This window comes from Tupaia chinensis, unplaced genomic scaffold (genome assembly GCF_000334495.1).
Source record: "Tupaia chinensis unplaced genomic scaffold, TupChi_1.0 Scaffold000289_1, whole genome shotgun sequence".
Classification (NCBI taxonomy): Eukaryota; Metazoa; Chordata; class Mammalia; order Scandentia; family Tupaiidae; genus Tupaia; species Tupaia belangeri.
Window position 1 is genome coordinate 841850 of NW_006159774.1, and position 25141 is coordinate 866990.

A 25141-nucleotide genomic window follows, 5' to 3' on the forward strand; every position below is an offset into this window, starting at 1 on the left:
ATATATATAGTGTGTATATTATATGCACTTTATGTATACTATGCATATAATACATATATACATTTATAGTGTTTACACATACATATAGTGTGTACATACTGTGTGTGTGTGTATGTATGTATACTAGATTGCATGTCTACATATATATTATGCAGAGAATACAGAACAATAAGTAATGTACAGGTAACAAACATTTATACATCATTTTTCTCATTAAGTCTTCACATCAAAAGGTAATATAAAAGAGATAATAAAAACACTTTAGGGGATATTACAGTGAATAGGTTTGTCTAAACTTTTATTTTTAATTGACAAACACAATCGTATATATTTGTCACGTACAACATGTTGTTTTGAAATGTGTATACATTACAGAATGGCTAAATTGAACTAATTAGTCTATGTATTACCTCACTTTTTTAATAGTGAGAACACTTAAAATGTACTCTCTTTAACAGTCATCAAGAATACAATACACTGTCGGGACCAGCCGTTAGCGTAATGGCTATGTCGCCGGACTCCCACATCGCCGGCATATAATACATATATACATTTATAGTGTTTACACATACATATAGTGTGTACATACTGTGTGTGTGTGTATGTATGTATACTAGATTGCATGTCTACATATATATTATGCAGAGAATACAGAACAATAAGTAATGTACAGGTAACAAACATTTATACATCATTTTTCTCATTAAGTCTTCACATCAAAAGGTAATATAAAAGAGATAATAAAAACACTTTAGGGGATATTACAGTGAATAGGTTTGTCTAAACTTTTATTTTTAATTGACAAACACAATCGTATATATTTGTCACGTACAACATGTTGTTTTGAAATGTGTATACATTACAGAATGGCTAAATTGAACTAATTAGTCTATGTATTACCTCACTTTTTTAATAGTGAGAACACTTAAAATGTACTCTCTTTAACAGTCATCAAGAATACAATACACTGTCGGGACCAGCCGTTAGCGTAATGGCTATGTCGCTGGACTCCCACATAGTCGACCACGGTTCGAGTCCCGGACACAGTGGCTTAAACTCCGCCGGGTGCATGTGCATGCGTGCCCAAGATCCCGAGAGGAGAATGGAGGAGAAGGGATTGCGGCGTGACCATCCACTCTTGGGGATGATTTCTCACTTTCCGTCTCTCTGTCTCTCTCTGTCTTTGTGGCGAGCACACGTGCCCTATAGCAAAAACCTCTCCGAAAAAAAAAAAAAAGAAAAGAATACAATACACTGTCATTAACTATGTCACCATATTGTATGCTAGGTCTCTTGTACTTATTCTTGAACTCTTTCTTCTGATCTTACTGAAGTTTTTGCATCCTTTGCCCAATATCTTATCAACTCCTCTAACCATCCAGCCCTTGGTAGTCATCACTCTGTTATTTACTGCTGAGTTCAACTTTTGTGGATTCTAAGAGTGAGATCACATAGTATTTGTCTTTTTATACCTAGCTTATTTCACTTAACATTTTATCCTCCAGATTCATTCATGTTGTAAATGACAGTATTCTTTTCTTTTTTAAGACTGAATAATATTCTGTGTGTGTGTGTGTGTGTGTGTGTGTGTGTGTGTGTGTCATTTTCTTTATCCATTCATCCCTCGATGAACATTTAGTTTGATTCTATGTCTTGGCTATTGTGAATAATGCTGCAATGAGCATGACTGTGCAGATAGCACTTCCACATACTAGTTTTATTTCCCTTGCATATGTATTAGTAGTGGTATTTCTGGATTGTACAGTAGCTCTATTTTGAATTTTTCGAGGAACCCATACTATTTTCCCTAATATCTATACTAATTTACATTCCCACCAACAGTGTGCAAAGGTTCCCCTTTCTCTACATCCTCTTCAGCTCTTGTTACCTTTTGTCTTTTTGTTAACAGCCAGTCTAACAGGTGTGAAGTGATAATACCATTGTGTTTTTAATTTACATTTACTGGTTATTAGTGTCAGATGGAAATAACCAATTCTGCAGATATAATAATGGATATGGTTTATTTCTAAACACGAATGTGTGTGACCAGGCCCAGAGTTGAGGAAAACATGCTCCTCTTCAGGTGATCAGATACAGGGATTCCTTCTTTTAGATTTTGAGAGTGAAAGACAAGGTTTGGAATTTGGTGAAAAGAGTTTTTTTCATGAGTCTGTCCCAAAAAGGTAGAACATCTGGAAGTGGGGGTTTGTAGCTTATTTACAATCTTTAGGTTGTGATTGGAAAGGGAGGTCTGTATATCAGAAAGGGATCAGGAGAGTCTACTTTAACATAGGTAAGGAGGCTTGTATATGTCATAAGATACTGTCCAAGGATAGGATGTTGGAAGTCCTGTGATCAATGAGTCAAAATGGTATGTTAATGATTTTGGGTGTGACTCACCCATCACAAGGATACTATGACAGGGACAGTATGTAAGAAGATTCCTGTTATCAGAAGGGCTAAAATGGTCTATTAATATCTGTATGTGTGGCTTACCCCACGTCTCCTGGGAAGGATTTTGGAAATAGGAAAAAGCAGTCAGACTTCTGTCCTCATTCGTGACTTTGAACACTTTGAAATATAGGTGTATTTGTACATCTTTGGAGAAGTAACGGGACCAGCAGTTAGCGTAATGGCTATGTTGCTGGACTCCCACGTAATTGACTGCAGTTCGCATCCCGGACCCGGTAGCTTAAAATTCATGCCAGGCGCGTGTGCATGCGTGCCCAAGATCCCGAGAGGAGAACAGAGAAGGGATTGTGGTGTGGCCATCCCCCCTGGGGGGTGATTTCTCACTTTCTGACTCTCTGTCTCTCTCTCTGTCTTGTCTGCCAAGCGCACACGCCTTATAGCAAAAACAAACAAACAAACAAAACCTCTAAAAAAAAAAAAAAGAAGTATCTATTCAGATGATTTGTTCATTTTTTAAATGTATTTTTTCAAGTTATTGTTGTTATTTAATTTGCTATAGTGCACATGCACTCACCATAAAGAAAAAGATGTAGAGGGAAAGTAAGAAAGCAAGCCACCTGGTCCAGGATCCTAACTGTAGTTGGCCATGTGGGAGTCCAACCACCATGCTATCTGCTGGCTCCTGATTAGTCCATTTAAAAAACAGGGCTTTTTGTTTTATTACTATTAGGTTGTTTGAGTTCTTTATATATTTTAGATATTGACCTTTTATCAGACACATAGTTTTCAAATATTTTCTCCCATTCCATAGAAAAGTTGTCTCTTCACTCCATCAGCTGTTTTGCTTTTGGATTTTTTTTTTTTTTGGAGAGATTTTTCACTGTAGGGCGTGTGCACTCGCCAGACAGACAGAGAGAGACATAGAGACAGAAAGCGAGAAATCACCCCCCAGGGGGGATGGTCACGCCGCAATCCCTTCTCCTCCATTCTCCTCTCGGGATCTTGGGCACGCACGCACACGCGCCCGGCGTGAGTTTTAAGCTACCGGGTCCGGGACACGAACCGCGGTCGACTACGTGGGAGTCCAGCGACATAGCCATTACGCTAACTGCTGGTTCCCTTGTTTTTGGATTTTGACAATTTCCCTAATAATGTATAGCTAATGGACGTCCTGTATCATGCATTGCATTCAGTTAGTATGTATCTTCAGTCTCCTTTAATCTAGAAGAGTTTCTTAGTCTTTCTTCATGTTTCATAACATTGGCATTTTTGATGAGTACAGGCTAGTTATTTAACAGACTGCCCCTCAATTTGGGCTTGTCTGGGGTTTCCTCAGTAGATTCAGGATATGTATTTTTGGCAGGAATATCACAGAAGCAATGTTGTGTTTGTCTGGGTTTATTGTTCTGGAGGCACGTGATGTCAATGTGTCTTATTACTGGTGATGTTAACTTTAATCATTCGGTTAAGGTGGCGCCTGTGAGATTTCCACGAAAAGGTACTATTTCACCCTTTCTAAGTACTAAGTATCTTGTGGGAAGATACTTTCAGACTATGTAATGTCCTATTCCTCAAGCTATGACCCTCTAGTTCTAATCTCTATTAATGATTCTTGCCTGAACCAATCATTATTGCAATGGTTCCAAATGGTTACTATCTAATTCTATCATTGCTCCTACATTTATTAGCTATTAGCTGAGTTCCTACTGCTAGGAAGACATTTCTCACTTACTTATCTATGTATGTATGCAAGCATATTGGTATAGATTTATGGATTCTTATTTATTCAGTGGGTTATAATCCTTTACCATCATTATTTATCTTGATGATCAGATTATCCAAGAGTTGGCCAATGGAGCCCTGAGTCCTTTTAACAGTCTCTGTTATTCTTTGAGTGTTCTTTTACTTAGGTCACAAGATTGTCTCAGATTTTCTCCATGCTAGCCCTGGAATTGACCATTTCTCCAAAATGTCCTATTTTCTTTTCATGGGTGCTAGGTGTGCTTTGCTGCAGGGCTGCCATTCTTATGCTCCCATTAATTTTACCAAACTAATTTGATGTTTTCTTTGCTATCCTAAAATGAAATATAGTTCATTTACATGCATAGTTCTTTTTAAACCCACCATAAGGGGCCAATCAGTGAAGCAGTGGTGACATAACACTCTATGAGGCTTACCCACATGGGAAGGTTCTAGGTTTGTGACTAGAGACCTCCCTAAATATGCTGGGTGCACACATTCCCATAATCAGGCTGACTGAGGCTGGGGTGGATTGCAGGGTGACGACCCTGTTGAGGATGCTTTGCTCTGTCTCAGAAGAAATAAATTTCAAGAAGAAGGAGGAGGAGAAGAAACCTACCATAAATACTCTCTAAAAGAGAAAATAAGAAAAAGTTCTTCATAACAAAATACTATATATTTCAATGAAGCAAATACTTTGGTGCTGTTCCCCTATCAGACATAAGGAAGTGGTCAGGTGCTTGCACTTACTTGTAAGAGGTAAGTGTGGATGTAAGAAAAGACAAGGTGCCGGACAGTGTCATGGCACTAAAACTGATACTCTGTGAAGTGCCCACGTGGGAAGATTCTGGGTTTGCATCCAGAGACCTCCCTGAGTAGGCCAGGTGTGTGTGTGCATGATTCAGTTAACTGAAGCTGGAGGTGGGTCTAAGTGTCAAGACACTGTTGGGGACACTTGTCTCTCTCACTCACCATCACTCTCATTAATAGAAGAAATAAATAAATGCACTTTAAAAAGTAAGACAAGGGGCCATTAGGTGGTATAGTAGTTAAGGTGCTGAACTTCCACATGTCCAAGCGTGATTTGAGTCCTGGGCCTAGCAGCTTAAGACTCACACCAGGTGTGTGTGCATGTGTGCCCAAAATCCAGAGAGGAAAATGGAGGAGCAGAGATTGCAGCATGGCCATACCCTTTGGGTGGTGATTTCTTGCCTTCTGACTCTCTCTCTCCAGTGAGTGCATGTACCCTATGGCAAAAATCTCTCTCTAAAAAATATGTAAAGCAATAATTAATGAAATATTATAGTCTTGGTATAGTATTTACTTATCTTTGTCCTTTTAAACTATTTTCATGTTTTATGGGTGGCTCAAGTACCATGAGTAATTGCACCGTCAGTGCTGTGATGTTCCTGAAATGTTAAATGGGCTAGGTAACATTCCAGGAAAGAAAAGGTACACAGTTCTTATGTACACAGTTCTTACATTCTTGGAAAATTGTTATGCTTAATTTAAGCCATGTAAAAAAATACTTTCTATTTATATGTGTCATGGAGTCAGAGTTTAGGCTATCTTTGTGTTATCTATAAATCATGATGGCACGGCAGGACTGTCAAGTGCATAAAGTCTGTCCAACACTCCAGTCCCCTGCCCACTAACTGCCAGTAGTACCCTTCATTCACTATGTCAATGAAAAACACCCCTGGAAATCTCCAAAATATTCCTTGGTGGCAGTGCCAGCCCCGCCAAGAGCCACCAACTGATCTATCTGGAGCAGAACATGTTCATCTCTTTTCCTTAAGAAATAAGCTCTGTTATGTTGCTTGAAGGCTTTTAATATTTTTTTAGGGAGAGATTTTTGCTACCAGGCATATGCATTCACCAGAGAGACAGAGGGGCAGAGAGACAGAAAGCAAGAAATCCCCCCTGGGGGGGGGGGTATGGTCATGCCATATTCTCTTCTTCTTCACTCTCCTTTTGGGATTTTGGGCACACACACACATACACACACACACACACACACACACACACACACACACCCAGCATGAGTTTCAAGTTGCCAGGTCCGGGATTCAAACCCAGTCAGCCATGTGAGAGTCCAGCAGTGGAACCATTCCACCATGTGCTGGTCCCTGAAGGCATGTAATTTTTAACATCTGCCAGAATTGTGACTGACATTATGGGTATGCCTGACTCCCACTCTGCTTTCTGGGTCACAATGACCCTGGTCTATTGCTTTGCCTGGGTCAGGATGTAGCCTGTGTGCACTGCTGAGGAGGTCAGAGAGGGTGTCCTGGGAAGGATGTGGTCTCACACAGCACAGCACCACCCTACAAGCAGCCTTGTCATGACCCGTGTTCCCCAGAGAGTGTGTGGAATCCTGGAAGCCCTCAGCAGGATTGTTCTCAGTAGGGTCTTCAGACTAATGACTTCATTGTACAGATGAGAAGACTGAGACCCAGAAAGAGAAAGAGACTTGGCCAAGTCAAATAATGGGTCAGAGATGCTCATTAGGTCTAGCGTTGACATCAGTACAGAAGAATAAACAAACCTCAGGGACTGGAAAGGACCTGAGGAACCATCCAGGGCACCCCGCCTCTGGGTGAATCCCTCCATACCTAGGCGGAGCATCAGTCTCCAGCCTGTACTTGAGGATTAAAGCTTCAAAAATGGGCAATTTACTATTTTCCAAGGCAATTCATCACACAGCAGGACTGCCCTCAACTGTAAATTAGTTCTGAGTTGAGACTTTCTTCTGTATCTCATCTTCCTGTCCCCACTTCCTCAGGGGAAAGCTTGGCCCTCTTGGTTCCATGGATGTGCTTGTAGATCCAGTGACTACCCTTTAGAAATTTCAAACTCATATCTAGGTCATCTGAGCTGTCTTAGCCAAAGTGTCTGGCCTCGCACTTGGCACTGAGATTATTGTGACAAATAGGTCTGACACCATTCTTGCCTTGAGGGAGTTTTTATTGTAGAATAGAAGGTAGGCGAGCATGTAGTACAGAGCTATGGACCCAGGTACCGAGGCCAAGCAGCCTGGTTTCTCTTGCTAAGGGGGTATAATGGAAAGAACTTGGGCTCTGGAACTGGCCAGGCTTGGCTTGATCCCAGCGACATGGGCAGCCATACATTCTTGCCTTCAGAGTCAATAAAACTCAAATAATGACCATCTCCTTGGGCTGTTGGAAGGATGAACAGAAGAGAGAATGTTTAAATAAGATGGCTGTAAAGCATCCAACCGTGTGATGCTTAGTAAATGTCCCTTTCTCTTTCTCTCGCTCTCCTTCCCTCAGTGTGACATGTTTGAAGCCACTTTCAAATATTTATTTAGAAAGGGCTTAACACTCAGGATAAAGTGATTTATCAGAGTACGATCAGTCACATTTATCTCTGGTGTTCTTGGACTCGACTTTTGGTGAGACATTTTGAGATGCTTTAAAAATTATACAGGCAAAACACAAACAAGATGTTCATGCGTTTTAGGATCAAAGTTGAAGGCGAGAAGAGTCAATGGGCTCACGGATTAATGCTGGTAATGTTATCTATTGGTTAATGTCACCATTGACTAATATCACCATATCGTATACATTGAACTTACCATCACTTCACATTATTAACCTGAATATTTGCAAGGTCCTATTGGTGTTTACCAAGTGCATTATAGTTTTAAAAGTGTTCTCTGGCCACATGAGTCTAAGAAATGCTGGGCCAGAGAAGTGTATTATAAGCTCCCTTTGATAGATGACGATATCAATGCCGTCACATAACAGATACCTTATGGCTCCACATGCAAATTCCCGCTGTGGCAGTTTAGTTTATGTTATTCTGATATCCTGAAGTGGCTGTCCTGTTGGGACTATGACTTAGCTCCGCTGTCTTTGGGGGCCATAGGTGAGGTTTCCCTAAGGAAGGTGAACTTCTCTGTGTCAGTGGGCAGCGGATCTTAGAGTCCAGGGGCGGGGGGCGCATCTCTTAGAGCCCAGACTCCAAGAAACCTACACGTGCTTCTGGGACACAGGAAGATGTGCTCTGCCCTTGAGGGTACACTTAGGCGCCCCCAGGCTGGAATGCCGGGATCCTGTAAACACAATTACCCAGGAACAGGCTCTGCTGTGTATTTCCCTTTGGCTCTTGTTGAGTTATTAAGCTTGGTCTTTGGCCTAGGGGAAAAGGTTGCAGCCTAGATTTGGTTCAGAGCATTAAAGGGGATCAAAAACTCTCCTCCTGGACATAAACCATTTGTGATGGCGGCCATGACTAGTGAGATATCCCTAAAAGGAAGCGAACTGGGGGGTTGCAGGGGGATCTGTTCCCACACAAGGAGGTTGCCTCCATTGCCCCTCTTTTCTTTATTAAGGAAGCTGGGATAGTTTCCTGCAGATGATCACCGTGGTTAAGTACTGGCCAGAGGTCAGAAAGTGGGTACTGGGCCAACATTTCCCATGAGTCTGTAAGGGCTTAGCCCAAGGTCCTGTGGTCCAGTGGCCACCTGCTACCATTGAAATACAGGGGAAGAAAGGCAGACAGTGTTTATTTAAAGAAAAGTGGCTTCTCCAGCCTGCCACAGTGGCCCAGCAGGGGTTCCTTTGTGAAACTCAGCCCAGCTTGGCTTCCAACCAGCAGGCTCATTCAGAACACCAGAGCTGTGCAGTGATCAAAGGCGTGTTAAAGTAATTCCTTACATGTCAACACCTTCCTGCCTCTCCTGGAAATTTAAACCAAGGTTGAAATCCACAGGCTTGCCTGGGAGCCTGTCCTCACTCCTCTGCTGAAACTGAGCAAGCTGCTTTCTGCACATGCACTTAGCTGCCAGGCCAGGTCCTCAGAGGAGATGGGACGGTGTTTAAAGCTGTGGTCTTGGTTTGTGGGTTTCCATCCCACGCTTATCTGTCAGAGATCAGAGCTCTGGCCCAGAACAACTGCTGTCCACACCCAGCCTGGGGCCTCGAGCCAGGCATGCCAGGAGCACTGAAGGGCAGCAGGTGTCCAGATCCACACCCTGTTCCCAAAGTCATCACAGAGCCTCTGCTGCCTCACCTGCTCTCACTTCTCATTCCTGCCCTTCTGCCCTTCTGGCTCGCTCTTCCTAACTGGGGTTTCTCTGAACCTTGGATCCCCGCGCATGCCAGTATTCAAAGCTATCTCACACACGTGCACATGCACGATACTGGAAGAACAAAGCCTTGTTTTAAAAGGAAAAAAAAAATACCAGGAGATTTATCATAGTGTGGCCGTAAGAATCCAGTAAAATAACAAGCATAAGGCTCACTGCAGGTTCTCGTCAATGGCAGTGGTCATTGTTACACAGTATTGCTGATTATATTTTAAAGGACTAAGCCGTGAGCACTCCTCCAGGAACTGGTCTGTGGGCCTTAAAAGATGCTATGATTTAACACAGAAAGGATGGCCTGTGGAAATTTGAACACACACTTGTGTCAGATCCTGGCTCCCTGGTATAAAACTGTGTGACCTTGGAGAAATATCTTCTTCTTTAAGATGAGTTTCCTCACCTGTGACACCTGGAAAGGTTGAACCCTCAGCTCTCAGGAATGAGAAATGCAAGGAGGATTCAAGGACCAGCAGGGATCTTAAGAAGTGCAAGTGTCAGAATTTGGTGACTGCATGGGCTGAGTATCGCAGGAGAAAGTACAGAACCAGCGTGGTCCCGGGACTCTGGCTCGGGGATGTGGGTGGGTGGTGGTGTTAAGTTTACTGACCGAGGAACACAGCAGGGGTCGGCTGAAGGGAAGGGCGTGAGTTTAGCTTGGCACCGTCCGATTTGACATGTCTAGTCGTGTGAGTCAGGAGCCTGCGAGAAGTGTGTGACCGAGGAAGAGTGAGGGGGTGTCTGCATTCAGGGCTCACTCCAGCTGACAGTCAGGACGTGGCGGGACTCACCGCAGATTGGCACTTGAAGAATAGTCACCTGTGGTCCTGGGTGAAACACGACAGCTTTGAGTACAGGGAGGCCGGGGCACGGTAAGAAGCATTTGTCAAGTCAAGGCTCTCCTCGTGCCAGGTGGGGACAGAGCAAGCAGGGAATTTAGAGATGAGAGAAATAATCTCTGCTGCCTTCAGAGAGGTTGGTTAGTTCAACCAGCCTTTTTGGTAGGGTATTGGAGGATAGGGAAAGGCCCAGGTTGCAAAGCATGAACTACAGATGCTGTTATGCATCTTTTATGATTAGATCTCAGGTATGCATACTGGCACAGCTCAGTGCCTGGCAGCGATCAATACTGCAATCAATCAATACTGCTGCTTTAGCCAAAAGAGGTGCCCTCCCTCCTAAATAGGACGTTGATAGTCTTGTGTGTGTTTTTTTTTTTTTTAGAAGGTTGATGTGTAGATTAAGGCAGCAAGGTTAGAGACAGGCCTGTGACGGAGAGGGAGGGAGAGCCCTGAGGCTGGGATCAGAAGCGCCTCTGGCCGTTGGAGGAGGAGCCCTGTGCCTCTGGAGGTGAGCTGGAGATTATTTAGGCAGTTCATTAGCAAGAAATCCTCACTATTGGAAAAACCGACTGTAGCCATGGGGGCGCTTAGTCAGCAATCGAGTGTGATATTCTGGGGGTCTCAGCTGTGGGCCTCCTGGGCTCTCCATGGGAGACTATGGGGAAGATGGAGAGGGAGGCCATGCCCCCGGGGGACGAGCCAGGCTGGGGGCTGGACTCTGGTGGGGTGGCTCCAGGGAGTGTGGGAATGTGAGGCCGACATCCACGGGACCCAGGAGACAGCTAGACAGCTGTCAGATGCCAGTCACCAAGGGGAACACGCAGCATAGGGACCTGTGGTTCAGGGAAGGAGGTGTTTCTTTTTTCAAGTTCATCTATTGGTTGTTGGGAAAGTCATGATGTGTTTCTCTAGGCAAACTGTGCTGTGGCTTTCCTAATAACCCAACATCTATTTCTTTAGAGAGAGGGAGAAGGGGAGAGAACAACCTCCAATAGGCTCCTCATGCCATGATCCACCCCGGTCCCAGCCAGCTCCAGTCACAGGTTTGCACGTTTGGCATCGGGGAAATTCTGGAATCTAAACCCAGTACCTTTTTCATGTGGGCCCAGTTGTTGGCCAGAAACAGCATACATGTAGAGATTCGTGCTCTGCAGGACGGTCAAGAAGCCAAGGCAATAATAATAATAAAGACAGCACTGCATGAAGTACACACAACTGCAAGGGAGTGTTTAATGCTCACAGGACCCTAGGGATGGGGCACTGTCACTCGTGTTTACAGGTGAGGGTACTGACGGGCAGAGAGGGTAAGGAGCTTGGCCTCAGGCCAAGCTGTGATTTGAACTCAGGTTTGTTCAAGGCCAAAGCCTGTGCCCTGTGCTTCTCTCCTGTCAGACGTGTGGACATGGTGGAGGCAAAGGGAAGCCGCAGCCTTGGGCTCCCACGTGTCCCTGGATCACCAAGATCCTCAGTACACTGTGCTCGGGTCCAGCCAGCCCGGCCAGCCAGGATCATGGGCACTCACCTGTGTCAGTTGTGTACAAAGAGACACCAGGACACGAACCCAGGACCTTTCTGTATGGTTTCAGCATCTTGGAGGACTGCATTGTCTGCACCACCACAGCTGGCCTCCGAGGGGGCTTTCGAGCTGGGCTGTTGATGATAGGTAGGAGTTCTACAGGCAAAGAAGGAGCAGAGAAGTCAGCGTGGGCTGAGGGTGGCATGCGAAAGGCCCAGAGGCACGAAAAAGGGACAGGAGGGCAGGGCAGGAGACCTGGCTGCCTGGGAAGTGGGCTGACCTGCCAGGGAAGGAGGGTGTGCTAAGCATGCCACGGACTTGCACGTGACTCTCTGGGAATAGCTAGTGCTGTTTAAAAACACTGTTCAAGTAAACTCAGGGCACTCATCAGAGAGAAGCCCAAGAGGGGTCTTCCTTTTTCATTAGGTTTTATTAGCCAGAGGGTGGTAAAAATGTATGGCCCCGCAGTAGCAGGTACCACCTCTCTTCCTGTGGTCCCCGGCTCCCTGCTCACCATCCGAGAGTTCATTTGGATACCCTCCCTCCAGCTCAGGATCTTCCACAGCCAAATTCAAAATCCGAGTCTCCTCCCTTCTAGACAGCAGCCCGTATGTGTTCTCAGCCTGGGAGGGTTACTGTCCCCAAATTAATCATTGCTAGGAGTGGCTCTGACGAGCAGTGAAGGGCTTGAGGAACAAGGTTGTACAGACCTCGAACAGCTCTGCAGCTAGAGTGGCTCCATTATACTCACTCAGTGAAGCGAAGCCCTAATTGCTCCCTCCCTGTTGTCTTCAGATGAGACCTGCCCCTCCTCCTCTATTCCCGTCTGTAAATGGTGCCATCACCCCCTCATTACTGACGCCCAAACCCTGAGGTCGCCACGATCCCTTCTCCTCTCTCATCCTTCATGTCCACCCAGGGGTGCTGCTGGCATTACCTCTTCTCTCTCTCATTTCCCTACCTCAGCCCTATTGTCCCTGCCCTGGCTCAGCCTTGGGGACTCCGATGGCCTTAGCATCTCCTGGGAGCCCCCAGGTTGGGTGCCATGTCACCCTGCAGCTGAAATTCTATCGGTTGCCCATGGATCAGTACACGTAAAGGGTGCTGTGGGAGCTTCTCCGCCCTCAGCCTCTGGCTTCGGGTGCCCTTCTCCTTCTCCTTCCGTCCCCTTGGTTACCTGGCCTGTTGCCAAGGCTGCAGCCATTCTCAGGGTCCTGGTGACCTCAGGTCTCTCTCCTAAACTCCAGGCATGCCTTTCCAGGTGACTCCAGAACCTCTCCAGCTGTGTGCTCAGGGGCCCTCTGCCTGGCTCTCCATCTTCTTCCTGTCTCCCCTAAACTCTCCCTTTGGTGAGTCCTCTCACTTTAGGACATTGTGCAACTCTCTTCCTTATCAGGCCCCTACCTCTACCCAAACTCCCTCTTCCTCCTTTCCCTTTCCTCATATCCACCCCTCCCTCATTTTGGGGATGGACTTTGGAAGCTGATTGCCTGGGTTCAAATCTTGGTTCCACCACCTATTGGCTGAGTAACCCTTTGGCAAGTCACTTGACATATCTGGGCCTCTATTTACTTATCTGCAAAATGGAGCAGTTGTGAGGATTAAATGAGATCATACATTGGCCCATGGTGGCATGGTGGTTAAGAGGGCTGATCCCACATGGCTGACCACGTGCTTTGAGTCCTGGTCCTGGCAGCTCGAGTCCATACCAGTGCACGTGCTCACATGCCCAAAATCCTGATGGGGGAAGTGGGGGAAAGGGATTGCAGTGTAACCATGCCCAGTGGGAATTCTTTCTCTCCGTCTCTATCTCTCTCTGGTGAGTGCATGTACCCTCTGGCAAATTAGAGAGTGAGCGAGCGAGTGAGAGAGCGAGAGAGAGAGCGCATACATGCAGAACACTTAGAACCGTGGTGACCCCCACAAGTGCTCAGTGAGGGGCCGCTTCCGTGAGGGTCTATGTTGTGACTGGTAGCTGGGTCCTGCAGATCTCCCCAGTGGGTTTCCACATGGACTCCCCACTTCACCCTCTTCCTGTTCTCCAGTCATCAGAACTCCTTGCAGTTCCCCAAACGTGTCCTGCTCTCTGCCGCCTTAACAGACCCCACGGGGACAGCCCGCTGACTGCAGCCCCACTTCCTACCTCCCGTCTGCTCCTCGGCTGGCCCTCTTCTGTCCCCTAGCCGCAGACTGCTTTCAGTCATAACTGGACACAGAAATTGCCTTGAACTTTGGGAGTAGGAATGCGCCCCAAGAGCCAGGCTGAGCACCGTGAGGCTGGCAGGGGGTGGTCCTTGCATCCCGTCGGCACTTGGTGATAGTTATTTTGTCTGCCAGGGACTTGTTTTTGCGTAAGCTCTGCAGCCTGTTGCCCGTGACACCAAAGGTCTGAATTGCTAAGATTGGATGCAAATCCGCAGAGTGACAAAGGACTGCTCTAACTGGCTGTGACTTCCCTAGTACTGCAGACAGTATTTTCCAGAAATTCTTCTCTTACTTGCCCCTCACTGCTAATAATGTTCTGTGGCTTGGGAGTCCAGTGGCTGAATTTCTCCCTCCCAGCAGTGCTCCCTGCTTCTCCCAGACACCCAGCTGACTCCCCTAAATGCGTCGTCAACGGCCACCCAGATGTTCCGCTCTTACAGATCATCCCCGGGCGTGGGTCATGATAGTGTAGAATGCCTCTCCGGCATGATGAATGCCCTTGTGTGACGGTAGCGTGGCCTTCCCCTGTGAGGATGCCAAGATAAATCACTGCTCAGCACTCGTTAGCTGTCCGAGGCCAGGACCCTTAGAGTGACCTCTTTCTTTGATAGGCAACAACAGCAAAGCTCAGGAGGTGAGGTGACTTTCTCAAGGTCACCTAAGTCAGAAATTACCTAAATCGGGACAAAAATCTAGATTTCTGTTTTTTCACTTCTGCACTTTTCTCAACTCACCAAAGGCTCTTCTAAAAATTAAGAAAAAAATGAATTATGCGAAAATATGCATAACAAAGTTCCCAGCTTAACCAGTTTTCAGCGTCCAGTTCCGCGCCATTAAGTGTAGTCACACTGTGGGACATCACCACCGTCCATGTCCAGAACCTCTGTCATCTTTCAGAGTTGACTATCGGTACCCGTTAAGCCCAGTTCCCCATGTTCCACAATCGCAGCCTCTGACAGCCACTACCCTACTCTTTGTCTCTGAGAATTTGACTACGCTAGGTTTATCGAGGAAGTGTTTGTGTGTGTCCAGTTTATCTCACTTGGCATCGTGTAGCATATGTCAGAATTTCCTTCCTTTTTAAGGTTGAAGCATTTTTCATTGTAGTCCTGCTCCTTTAAGACCATTTTCACATCTTCCCAGAAAGGCTTCCTGCCCAGTAGTGGAATTTTGAATGGGTCGACTTTCCTGGTCGCATTTCCTAAATACCCACTAGGGGGCAGTGGAAGATGCATACATTTTTCAATACGCCGATGAACAGGGAGCAATCAGGCCACTGCATCACCGCATATCTCTTTCAGCTGTCCGTGTATATATAGTTACAAGATAATGGATTTCATGTCCAACAGCAGGTTTGATAAATCTGCAGATATCATCAGCTGTAGCCTAAGTGCAAGTCTTCCCCGCAGTCTGGCTAACACCAGTGCGCAGAACTGCATTCATGCTGGTTTCAGATTGTGGTTTTATTTCATCAACTTTAGTCCAGTGATTCTCAGAACGCACAGTCAGAATCACCGGTGGTGCTTCTTCCAAAAGACATATTCCCAAGTCTCGTGCTGTATCTATTTAATCAGAATTTCAGGGCTGGAGCCCCGGTGTATAGACTGCCTTTTGATTCTGGTCCATGACTTCTTGTTAAGAACTGGTGCCTTAACTCCTAACCTTAATAACTGGGAGGAAAGGGTCAGCCTTGAAAACCTCAAGGAGACTGAATAGGAATTCTGAAAAATCTTTTTCCTTTTAACAGTGGACGCAGCCAAAGGATTTAGTGACTATGGGACCCACGTGATGAACAACTATGAGACTTTTCCTAGAAATATGCTTGTATTTTAACAACCTGGGAACCCAGACAGAAGACTGGAAACTGGGGTAGTCCTGGCCAACTCCAGGTCCATAGATCCAGTTCTAAGACCACCATGGTCAGTGGCCAGATCCTTAGGTGTGAGGCCAGAGCTCAGACAGCAGGACCGTCTGGTCTATTAAGAAACTCTTCCCTATACGTAACAGGAGAAAGGGAGACCTTTCCTTTGATTTCATCAGAAGTAAAAATGGCACTGAAGTAGAGTCAGGACACTTTGGTTCTCATCCCAGCCATCCCACTAGCCAGTTATGGGACCCAAGGCAAGTCTTGTCACCTCTTTCAGCCTCAGCTTCCAGTTTGAATTACGATGCTGATCTCTGAGGATCGTTCCAGCTCTAAAAATTCAATGATTTTATTAGTATTAATAATCGTGATTTGTATGGTGCTACTGTGGCAAAGAGCAGCAGAAATATTCAGTAATGCAGTGAATGACAGAGGCTATTGACCATGTAGTTTAATTTATTTAAGGCATATAGCTGAATTCAAAGGAGAAAATATTGCTCCTGATAATATATTGAACTGTTAATATCTTCGGCATGGCAAAAGCTTTCCAGAGGGAAAAATTACCCATCAGTGCAAACTTGACATTTTTCACTTCCTGATCTAACTGCCATTTGTCTAGCACACTTCTATTTACTGTAAAGGGCCAAGTGTATGAACGCTTTGGCTGAATATTAAATAACTACGTAAACGTCAAGGTCACGAGTTGTAAGACAAGGCTCACTGGAGGGCCCTGGGAGGCTTGCATTGATCCCTTGTGAAGTTCCATTCTCAAATCTTGCTGACAAGGGGAAACAATTGATGTGGACCATTATTAAGGCTTTAAGTGTTTCTCCGTTGTTAAAGATCTTTTACAAGCCCAGAATAACTGATAATGCTCAAGGAATCGGCAAACACTTCACTTAGACATATAGACTGGTCAAAGAGATAAGTCCAAGCAGTGCGGATGTCCTGGGTTGAGCCTTCGCCGGGAAAGGTGGAGAGGCAAGAGTCCAGCCCTGGGCATGCCACCAACTCAGCCAGCAGGAACACTGTTCCCAGTGACAGAGTTCAGACACCGCAGACAGTATGGCTCCGTCTTTCAAATCCATCTTTATATTTCCTCCAGCTCTTCTCCCACCATTTCAGTACATCCATTCTCCACAAAGCATCTCACAAGTGTCCTGGGGAATCGGGTGTGTGTGAATCACACAGACCCACAAGTCTGGGCTGACTATGTGGACTGATCGAGTGGCCAGATAATTAATGATGTGAGCGTCCTGATGACCTGGAGCTGGGAGGAAAACAGATATGGTGGATGACAGAATCATGTTGCAGAGAGAGCTCAGCAGACGAATGGAATGGCCACGTGAACTAGGTGAATTTAATGAAGATCAAAAATGACAAGAGAAACATTTCCTGTGCACAAACTCTGTGTCTGTTTGGTAGTATGCTTGGCTCTTTGCACATTTTAATGTATTTCATCTTTGTAATGAACCAGTGAGGGTAGGCTTTTATATCTGCATAAAACATTTTGCTAGAGGCTATATATGCTCGCTGGAGAGAGAGTGAGATAGAGAGAAAATGAGAAAATACCTCCTATAGGGGGCAACCACACCATAATCCTTTTTCCTCCATTTCTTTTTTTGAGATTTTGGGCACACATGCACGTGTTCCCAGCTTGTGTCTCAAGGTTCCTGGTCTGGGACTCGAGCTACACACTCAGCCATGTGAGATACAGCCGCCTTAACTGTCCTACCTCCAGCCGGCCCACTATCCCCAATTTTAAAATGGGTAAGCAGTGGCATGGTACAAGAGCGCTTTAGAGCTGTTGATCTAGATTCTCATACCCGTTCTGCCCCACATTTCTTTACCTTTTAAAAATTGAGATAGCAGGGCCAGGCTGCAGTAACACAGCTGGACCCCCATGGGGGAGGTCCTGGCACACTGGGCACGCGTTGTCCTATAAAGACCTTGTTTAGGGCTGCCTGCCTCTTTCTCTCTGGTCTCTCTCTCTCTCATGGCAGAAATAAGTAAATAAAACTAAAAAAGAAATAATGGTAAAACTCGTGTTTTATTGAAAAGGAAGGCAGGGTTACCATGAGTAACTTGCCCAAGGTCACACAGTAAGTAGCAGAGGCAGGATCTGAGCCCAGGCAGTGTAACGCCAACGCTCTCACGCTCACCAACTGCTGCCCCGTTTCCAGTGTTATGAAAGGGAACAGCCACATTGTCTGTGCTGGATGGGATGGCATTTGTAATGTGCCCCGTACTGTGCCCAGTACATCGTAGGCACTTGAAATGGCATCAGATCGCCATCACTATCATTCTCGTGGTTATTATTCATTATTATGCTTATTATTAGTTAGTAATAACTAATACATGACTTGCTTGACATGATGGCTCATAATTTGATCCCAAGTCTTGTGACCACCAATCCACGGTGCTCTCCATCTCCCCCGGAGCACAGGACCGAGGGCAGTCCGTAAGTCACGTCTCAGCAACCAGCACAATGCCAGCCCCGTGGATGCTCAGTGAGTGCGCAGAGAAGCAGGGTTCCTTTTGTTGTCCATGCACCCCTTTGCCAAGGTCCTGCTCTATGCTGGGGAGCCAGAGAGGAAAAGACCAGAATGATGATCCTCTTTCTCCTCCCCACCCCCAGGTTCAAATGGTGAAAGACGGTGACCCCTCCTGGAAGCCCACTTTCATTGTGAAACCGGATGGTGGCTGTCAGGGTGACGGAATCTACCTCATTAAAGACCCCAGTGACATCCGCCTGGCAGGCACCCTCCAGAGCAGGCCAGCGGTGGTCCAGGAGTACATCTGCAAACCTCTCCTCATCGACAAGCTCAAGTTCGATATTCGTCTGTATGTCTTACTGAAGTCCTTAGAGCCCTTAGAGATTTACATCGCCAAAGATGGACTGTCTAGATTCTGTACAGAGCCATATCAAGAGCCCAACCCCAAAAATCTGCACCACATCTTCATGCACTTAACCAACTACTCCCTGAACATCCACAGCGGGAACTTCATCCATTCGGACAGCGCCAGCACGGGCAGCAAACGGACCTTTTCTAGCATTCTTTGTAGGTTGTCTTCCAAAGGCGTGGACATCAAGAAGGTCTGGTCTGACATCATCTCCCTGGTGATCAAGACTGTCATCGCCCTGACTCCGGAGCTCAAAGTTTTCTACCAGTCGGACATCCCCACGGGCAGGCCAGGGCCCACGTGCTTCCAGGTAATCATTGCCAGTTCCCCAGCCCGAGCTCCCAGCTGTGACCAGGCCTCTAGAAGGCTCCCTGGCCTCAGGGAGGATGAGGGGTGGTGATGGGATGGCCAGAGGTGGGAGTAGCGAGGTTGCTGGTATAGACTTTGGTGTTAAACCCAGGTCCAACTCCCAGTTTTCTATTTGCTAGCTGTGTGGTTTGGGGCAAGTGACTTCCCTTCTTTTATCTGTAAAATGAGGTGAATCGCACATACCTTAAAGGATTCTTGTAAGGATGAAATGAGGTAACACATGAAAAGCAGAGTGTCATTCATTCATTCAACAGTTTTTACCACCTGCTCAGTGGGGGTCAGGCACTGTCATAGGAGCTAGTGAGACACTAAGCCAGGCTTCCGCTGGCTGAGGAGTAGAGCCTACTATAGGAGACAGATCGTTCATAAACCAATACTGGTTGCTGTGCATTTGTGGAACCATCTAGCATTCTCTGGGTGGTCAGGGAAGGCTTTCCAGAAGAAATGGCAGTTTAATTAGAACCTGGAGTAAGAGTTAAATGAAGCAGGCAGGACTGGGTAGGGCTGGGGAAGGCAGAGTGTACTAGGTGGAGACATGTTTTAGCCTTAGAGGTGAGAGGAAGGCATGGCCTATCTGAGGCACTGAACGAGGCTGGGTACAGTTGGAGGATAGGGTTGGGGCAGAGATGTGGGAGGGGATGAGCAAAGATGAATTGGAAGAGGGAGGTGAGGAGGGCCAAGCCATGGAGACGCTGAGGGCAGTGAGGGCACTGAAGGATTTGAAGCAGCAAACAGATGCACTCCGATTAGTGTGTTACAAGGTGTCTGCAGGTTAGAGCACAGATCGAGGCGAGGCTGGGGGCAGGGAGGTCCCTAGCGAGAACATCATTTTCATGTAAGCAGCAGAGGGTGCTGGCTTGGATTAGAAAGGTCTTGGTAGAGATAGAACAGAGCCATCGAGGAGGTAGAATGGCCAGACTAGTGACTGGATGGGGCTGGGGGAAAGCAGAGAGATGGCGGCAGAGAGGGAAGGGGGCAACTGAGGCTGATTCACAGGTGGCTTAGCCACTTGGCCAGAGGGATAGAGGCCACGGGAAGAGAGTGAGGCTTGTGGGACTTGAAGGATTGAGGCCACTGGAAGAGGGAGAAGAGTTGGACTTGAAGTGCCTCTGTGACGCCCGAGTAGACAGGTTGAGTGGACAATGGGATATTTGGATATTTGGGCCTGGCATTCAGAAGTGGGAGGTCTGAACTCATGAGCATTCAGCTGGTGACTGAAGACAGCTGGAGGGTGAGGAGAGGTGCTGCCATTTAAGTGAGGGGAAGTCAAGGAGGGGGGGCACCACTTGAGGCCAGAAAGCAGTATCTTGAGATAGAGACGGGAGAGCAGGGGCGAAGGTGCCCAAAATGCCAAGGAAAGAGGGCTCAGAGAAACAGGAGGTGGGGCCAGCCACGTCGCTGATGAGATGGCCAGTGAGCCCAGCACCGCGGCTGTCCATTGTACTCACTCCAGGTCACGGGGGACTGCAGCGAGGGTGTGCTCCAGGGAGCCATGGGTGCAGGGGTCAGAGTGTGGGAGGGAGGAAATGGGGAGTGGGAGTCTGCACGTTCTTTCAGGTCATGTAGCTGTGAAGGTGGTGGGGGGGTGGGGACATGGAGCCCAGTGGAGCACCCCACAGGTACACTTCCTGCTACCAGGTGAATCAGATGGGGAGGAGAAGACGAGAAGGGCACTTCTGGGCCCCTTACCATCTTCTCTTTAAGATGACTTTGTAGGGGAACCGGCAGTTAGCGTAATGGCTATGTCGCTGGACTCCCACATAGTCGACCGCGGTTCGTGTCCCAGACCCGGTGGCTTAGAACTCACGCTGGGCGCGTGTGCGTGCGTGCCCAAGATCCTGAGAAAAGAATGGAGGAGAGGGGATTGCAGTGTGACCATCCCCCCCGGGGGGTGATTTCTTGCTTTCTGTCTCTATGTCTCTCTCTGTCTGGCGAGCACACGCGCCCTATAGCGAAAACCTCTCCAAAAAATAAAAAAAGTTGACTTTGTAGCAGCGGACTCCTGTTCGTAAGCCATGAAGCAGAACAATAAAACGGTCGTCCCAATCCCTCCTCCCGAGCCTAGGCTTCCACTCGTGTGCTTCCTCCTTATCCCATTTCCCTCCCCACCTCGGAGGTAGCCGCTTAGCCTGAATGTTATGTTCATCATGTCTTCACTTTCAAAAAACATTCTCTTTATTATCCATGACTGTATCCCTAAATAATATACTGGTTTGTTTTGCTTGGTTTTGTGTTTTATAAAAACACTGTTATAAAGTATGTAGTTTTCTGCAATACTCTTTGCCACGGCATGTTCCAAAGGTCCACGCTTGTTGAGGGGGTCTCGGTACTGTTTCATTTGCACTGTGTGTATTCCATTCCAAATATGCCCGGTTTATTTATCACTTCTATTGAGGAGCATCTGGGTTGTTCCGAGTCTGTGGCAGGAGGACGATGGCTAGCATGGAACAAAAAGTAGAAGTGGGGGAATGGGCTGCGTCTCTACTGGACAGCGCATCCACTCGACAGCCGAAGGGGAGGGTGCCCTGAAGTGCAACCCCAGAACTGCGCCACGCTCAGCGGGATTCCCAGGAGGCCTTTGGACAGGAAATGAGGCGGGGATAGCACCGGGAGGGGATAGTTGTCATCCAGAGATCTGCCCTTAGGCCCGGTCCCAGGCTTTTTTTTTTTTTAGAATTATCTTATTCAGGACCAGCAGTTATCGTAATGGCTATGTTGCTGAACTCCCTTGTAGCTGACCACGGTTTTAGTCCTGGAAACGGTGGCTTAAACTCACTCCAGGCACGTGTGCGTGCATGCACAAGATCCCAAGAGGAGAATGGAGGAGAAGGGATTGCAGCATGGCCATCCCCCCTGGGGGGTGATTTCTCACTTTCTGTCTCTCTGTCCCTCTCTATCTTTCTGGCGAGTACACACACCCTATAGCAAAAACCACTCCAAAAAAAGAAAAATTTTATTTAGCTTTATTTATTATTATCTTCCAGTTTGATCAGAGAGAGACAGAGAAAGAGGGAGAGGGAAAGTGAGAAAGCAAGCCACCAGGTCCAGGACTTGAACTGCGGTTGGCCATATGGGAGTCCAGCATCTTTAACCACCATACCACCTTCCAGCCCCCCAGGCCTTTGGTACCCAGGCAGAATGGGCAACTTGGCCATAAGGCAGGTGGTGGTTTCAGACCTTAGGAAAGGCAGAACTTAGAGAAAGGACTAGAGAAAACGAGTTTGGGCATGAGCCATCAGAAAGTCAGGGCAAAGGAGACATTTGCGACGTGGACTCATCCAGAGGTCATCCCAGGGGACTATGTGGCCACATCTGCTTGACAGTGACAGCTATTCCAGGAGTATCATGTGGGCCTGGCAGGAGGGCCAAGCCACAGAGCCCTGGCATGGTCAGAATGGCAGGGTAGAGGGCCAGGACGGCCGTTTCACTACTTGTCTTGCCATGGCCAGGCTGTCTGGGGTGGCCATCGGGGTGTAACCAGGGGCCCCAGCTGTGGGGAACCGGAGGGCAGACAGGGAGGGAGCCGCTGGTTTGGACAGATGATGTTCTGCAGACGGAACCACAGCCTTGTGACTGTCTCCACTGCTCGGCCACACTAAATGCTTCCAGCCCTGGGGTGAGACAATGAGCACGAGGTAGGATTGACTCAGGGGAGGACGCGTCCCCTTTTCAGCTGGGTGACCTTGGGCACTTTTCTTCACCACCCTGAACCTCTGTTTCATCTGCTGTTAGTCACCTCCACTCACTTCCTTCCCTCCCTGCCTCTGTAGGAGTGTTGTAACATTGGTGAGAGTGCTTTGACAAGGTATGAGGTATTAAATGTTTGAAATCCATTTTGAGGGGACCAGCAGGTAGCATGGTGGTTAGGGCATTGGCCTCCTACATGGCTGACTATGGTTCGAGTCCTGGACCTGGTGACTTGCTTTCTCACTTTCTACCCCCCCCCTCGCTCTGTCCCTCTCTAGTCAAATTAAAATAAATGAATAAAGTTAAATAAGATAATTCTTTAAAAAAAGAAAGAAAGAAAGAAATCCATTTTGAGCCAGCAGGTGGTAGAGTGGTTAAGGTGTTGGACTCCCATGTGGTTGACCGCGTTTCAAGTCCTGGACTCAGTGGCTTAAAACTCGTGCTAGATGCTTGTGTGTGTGTGCCCAAAATCTCAAGAGGAAAATAGAGGAGAAGGGACTGTGGTATGGCCATTTCCCCCTGGGGGGGGGTGACTTGTCACTTTCTGTCCCTCTGTCTCTCCAGTGAGCACATGTACCCCATAGCAAAAATCTCTAAAAAGAAACAAAAAGAGAAATTCGTTTTACCACACCTTCCAGATACTCAGTGACTGAGGGAAAGGGATATCCTTTTCCCCTGGGAGTCCTTACTCCCTGTATTCGGATCACTTGTTAGAACACTTGCTAGTTTGGGACTCAAATCACCTACACTCGCCCAGCCTCTGTGGCACCGTGGATAGGTACTGAACCGGAGTGCTGGAAGCCACGTGGCTAACTGCGAGTTTGGATCCCAAGCCCAGGCGACCTGGAACATAGCCAGGTGCATGTGCATGTGTCAGGTGAGCTGGAGGGCTGGAGGAAGGGGCTCACCGTGTAACCAGACCCCACTGAGGGTGCTTCTCTCACACACACGCTCGCACATATACTCACTGTATAGTGAGTAATGATAATAAAATAGCTGAACTGACTTGGAACCCAAAGATTTAGGGACATTGAGGTAACCTGGCATAAGTCACTTAACGTCTCTGTGCCTGTTTCCTCACTCACCTCACAGGCTTGGTGCCCAGCTCTAATGAGATGAAGTTATGAAAGGCTTTGCAAACTGAAATGTCCGGCAGATAGAGTAAGTTATTTCTTTGCCATAAAGCCCTTCCCCCTCATAGCCTGGGCCTGGGCCAGACTGCAGCATTCCAGAACATAAACTCTGGTCAAAACAAAATTACATTTATCTGAAACATGTGATGGTGACCCCTTTCCAATCATAGCCACAATAACTACTTGGGAAATTGGGACAGCCCAGAGCAGTGGCTGGCACTGCTCAGGCCCTGGCCAGGTTTCCTGTAATCAGTTGCCTAGGAACATGGCTGCCTTGTCATTCCAGCCTGTTCCCTGTCATTTCCCAGACGGTTCCCAGCAACATGTCCTCATGTCAGTCTTCTTGAGGGCAGCGGTGTGACCCTGACTGAAACAGCACGGTCTAGGCGGGTGCGAATGATTTCTGTGGCAGAAACAGCCAGCAGAGGAAAGGCTTCCAGCCCAGCTTTCAGGAGCCTCCCGCCCAATCCCGCTGCTGGGTCTGTGTCTTCTTCTAGCTTCCTGGCTCTGAGGCTCTCCCTGGCCCGGGATTCTTTCCATTGGGTATCCGCAGGAGATACATTTCCTAAATCTCGAGATGTTTCTCCTCTTTCTTGTTTGTTTTTGTTTCGTTTGGGTTGGTTGGTTGGTTTGACCTCCTCCTTACCTTTCATCCCACACTACAAAGGGAGGAGGCCAAGAGGGAGTGTAGGGCTCAGGGCTTGCGCTTTGTCTTCTGACCCGGAATGGGTCCAATTCCAGATTCTCCTTCTAGCAATTGTAGCTGGTGAGCTTGGCAAGGTAACTTTTTAGCGTATTTTTTCTCTATTCATAATAGGGTGCGTGTGTGCACACACAAGTGTGAGAGGGTCAAAGAGAGGGAGAGAGAAAGATGAGCACTCTCTAGCTGACGGGGACGGTCACTCTGCAGTCCTCTCCCTCAGTTTGCTAGCCTGTTAGGTCAGTAATGCTGGCTGCGTTTCAGGCTGACTCGCCCCAGAGATTTGAACTGCGGTCGCTGTGTGGGATCCAGTTTCACTAGAGCAGGGCATTACTGCTGCGCCATAGAGCCAGCCCAAGCTAACCTTTCTGAGCCTCAGTTTCTTTATCTGCAAATAAAGAACATATGTGTATCTATTTCACAGGGTTGTATGTTCAAATAACAGAAAGCTATGTGGAGCATTTAGCACGGCAGCTACGCATGGTAATCACTTAATAAATGACAGCTCTTAGGATTCGTACATTACTTGTTATCTGTCATAATGACAGTTTTCGACCTTGCCTATGAAGAGACACCTTGAACACCAATGTTCCAAGGAGCATGGTGCTGAAAGCCAGGTCCTTAGTCTGATGTTTGTCAGCCCCCACCCTTGCCCCAGTCTC

General features: G+C 47.2%; 1 protein-coding gene across 1 annotated transcript in view; it reads left to right on the top strand.

Annotated features, from left to right (window-relative positions):
* TTLL11 (tubulin tyrosine ligase like 11) overlaps positions 1–25141 on the top strand; it is a gene marked incomplete at its 5' end in the record, with an annotated part of 308449 nt that overhangs the window by 97678 nt on the left and 185630 nt on the right. The window contains 1 exon segment of the mRNA XM_006150515.2: positions 18325–18900. Within this exon segment, the coding sequence (XP_006150577.2) occupies positions 18325–18900 (576 nt within the window).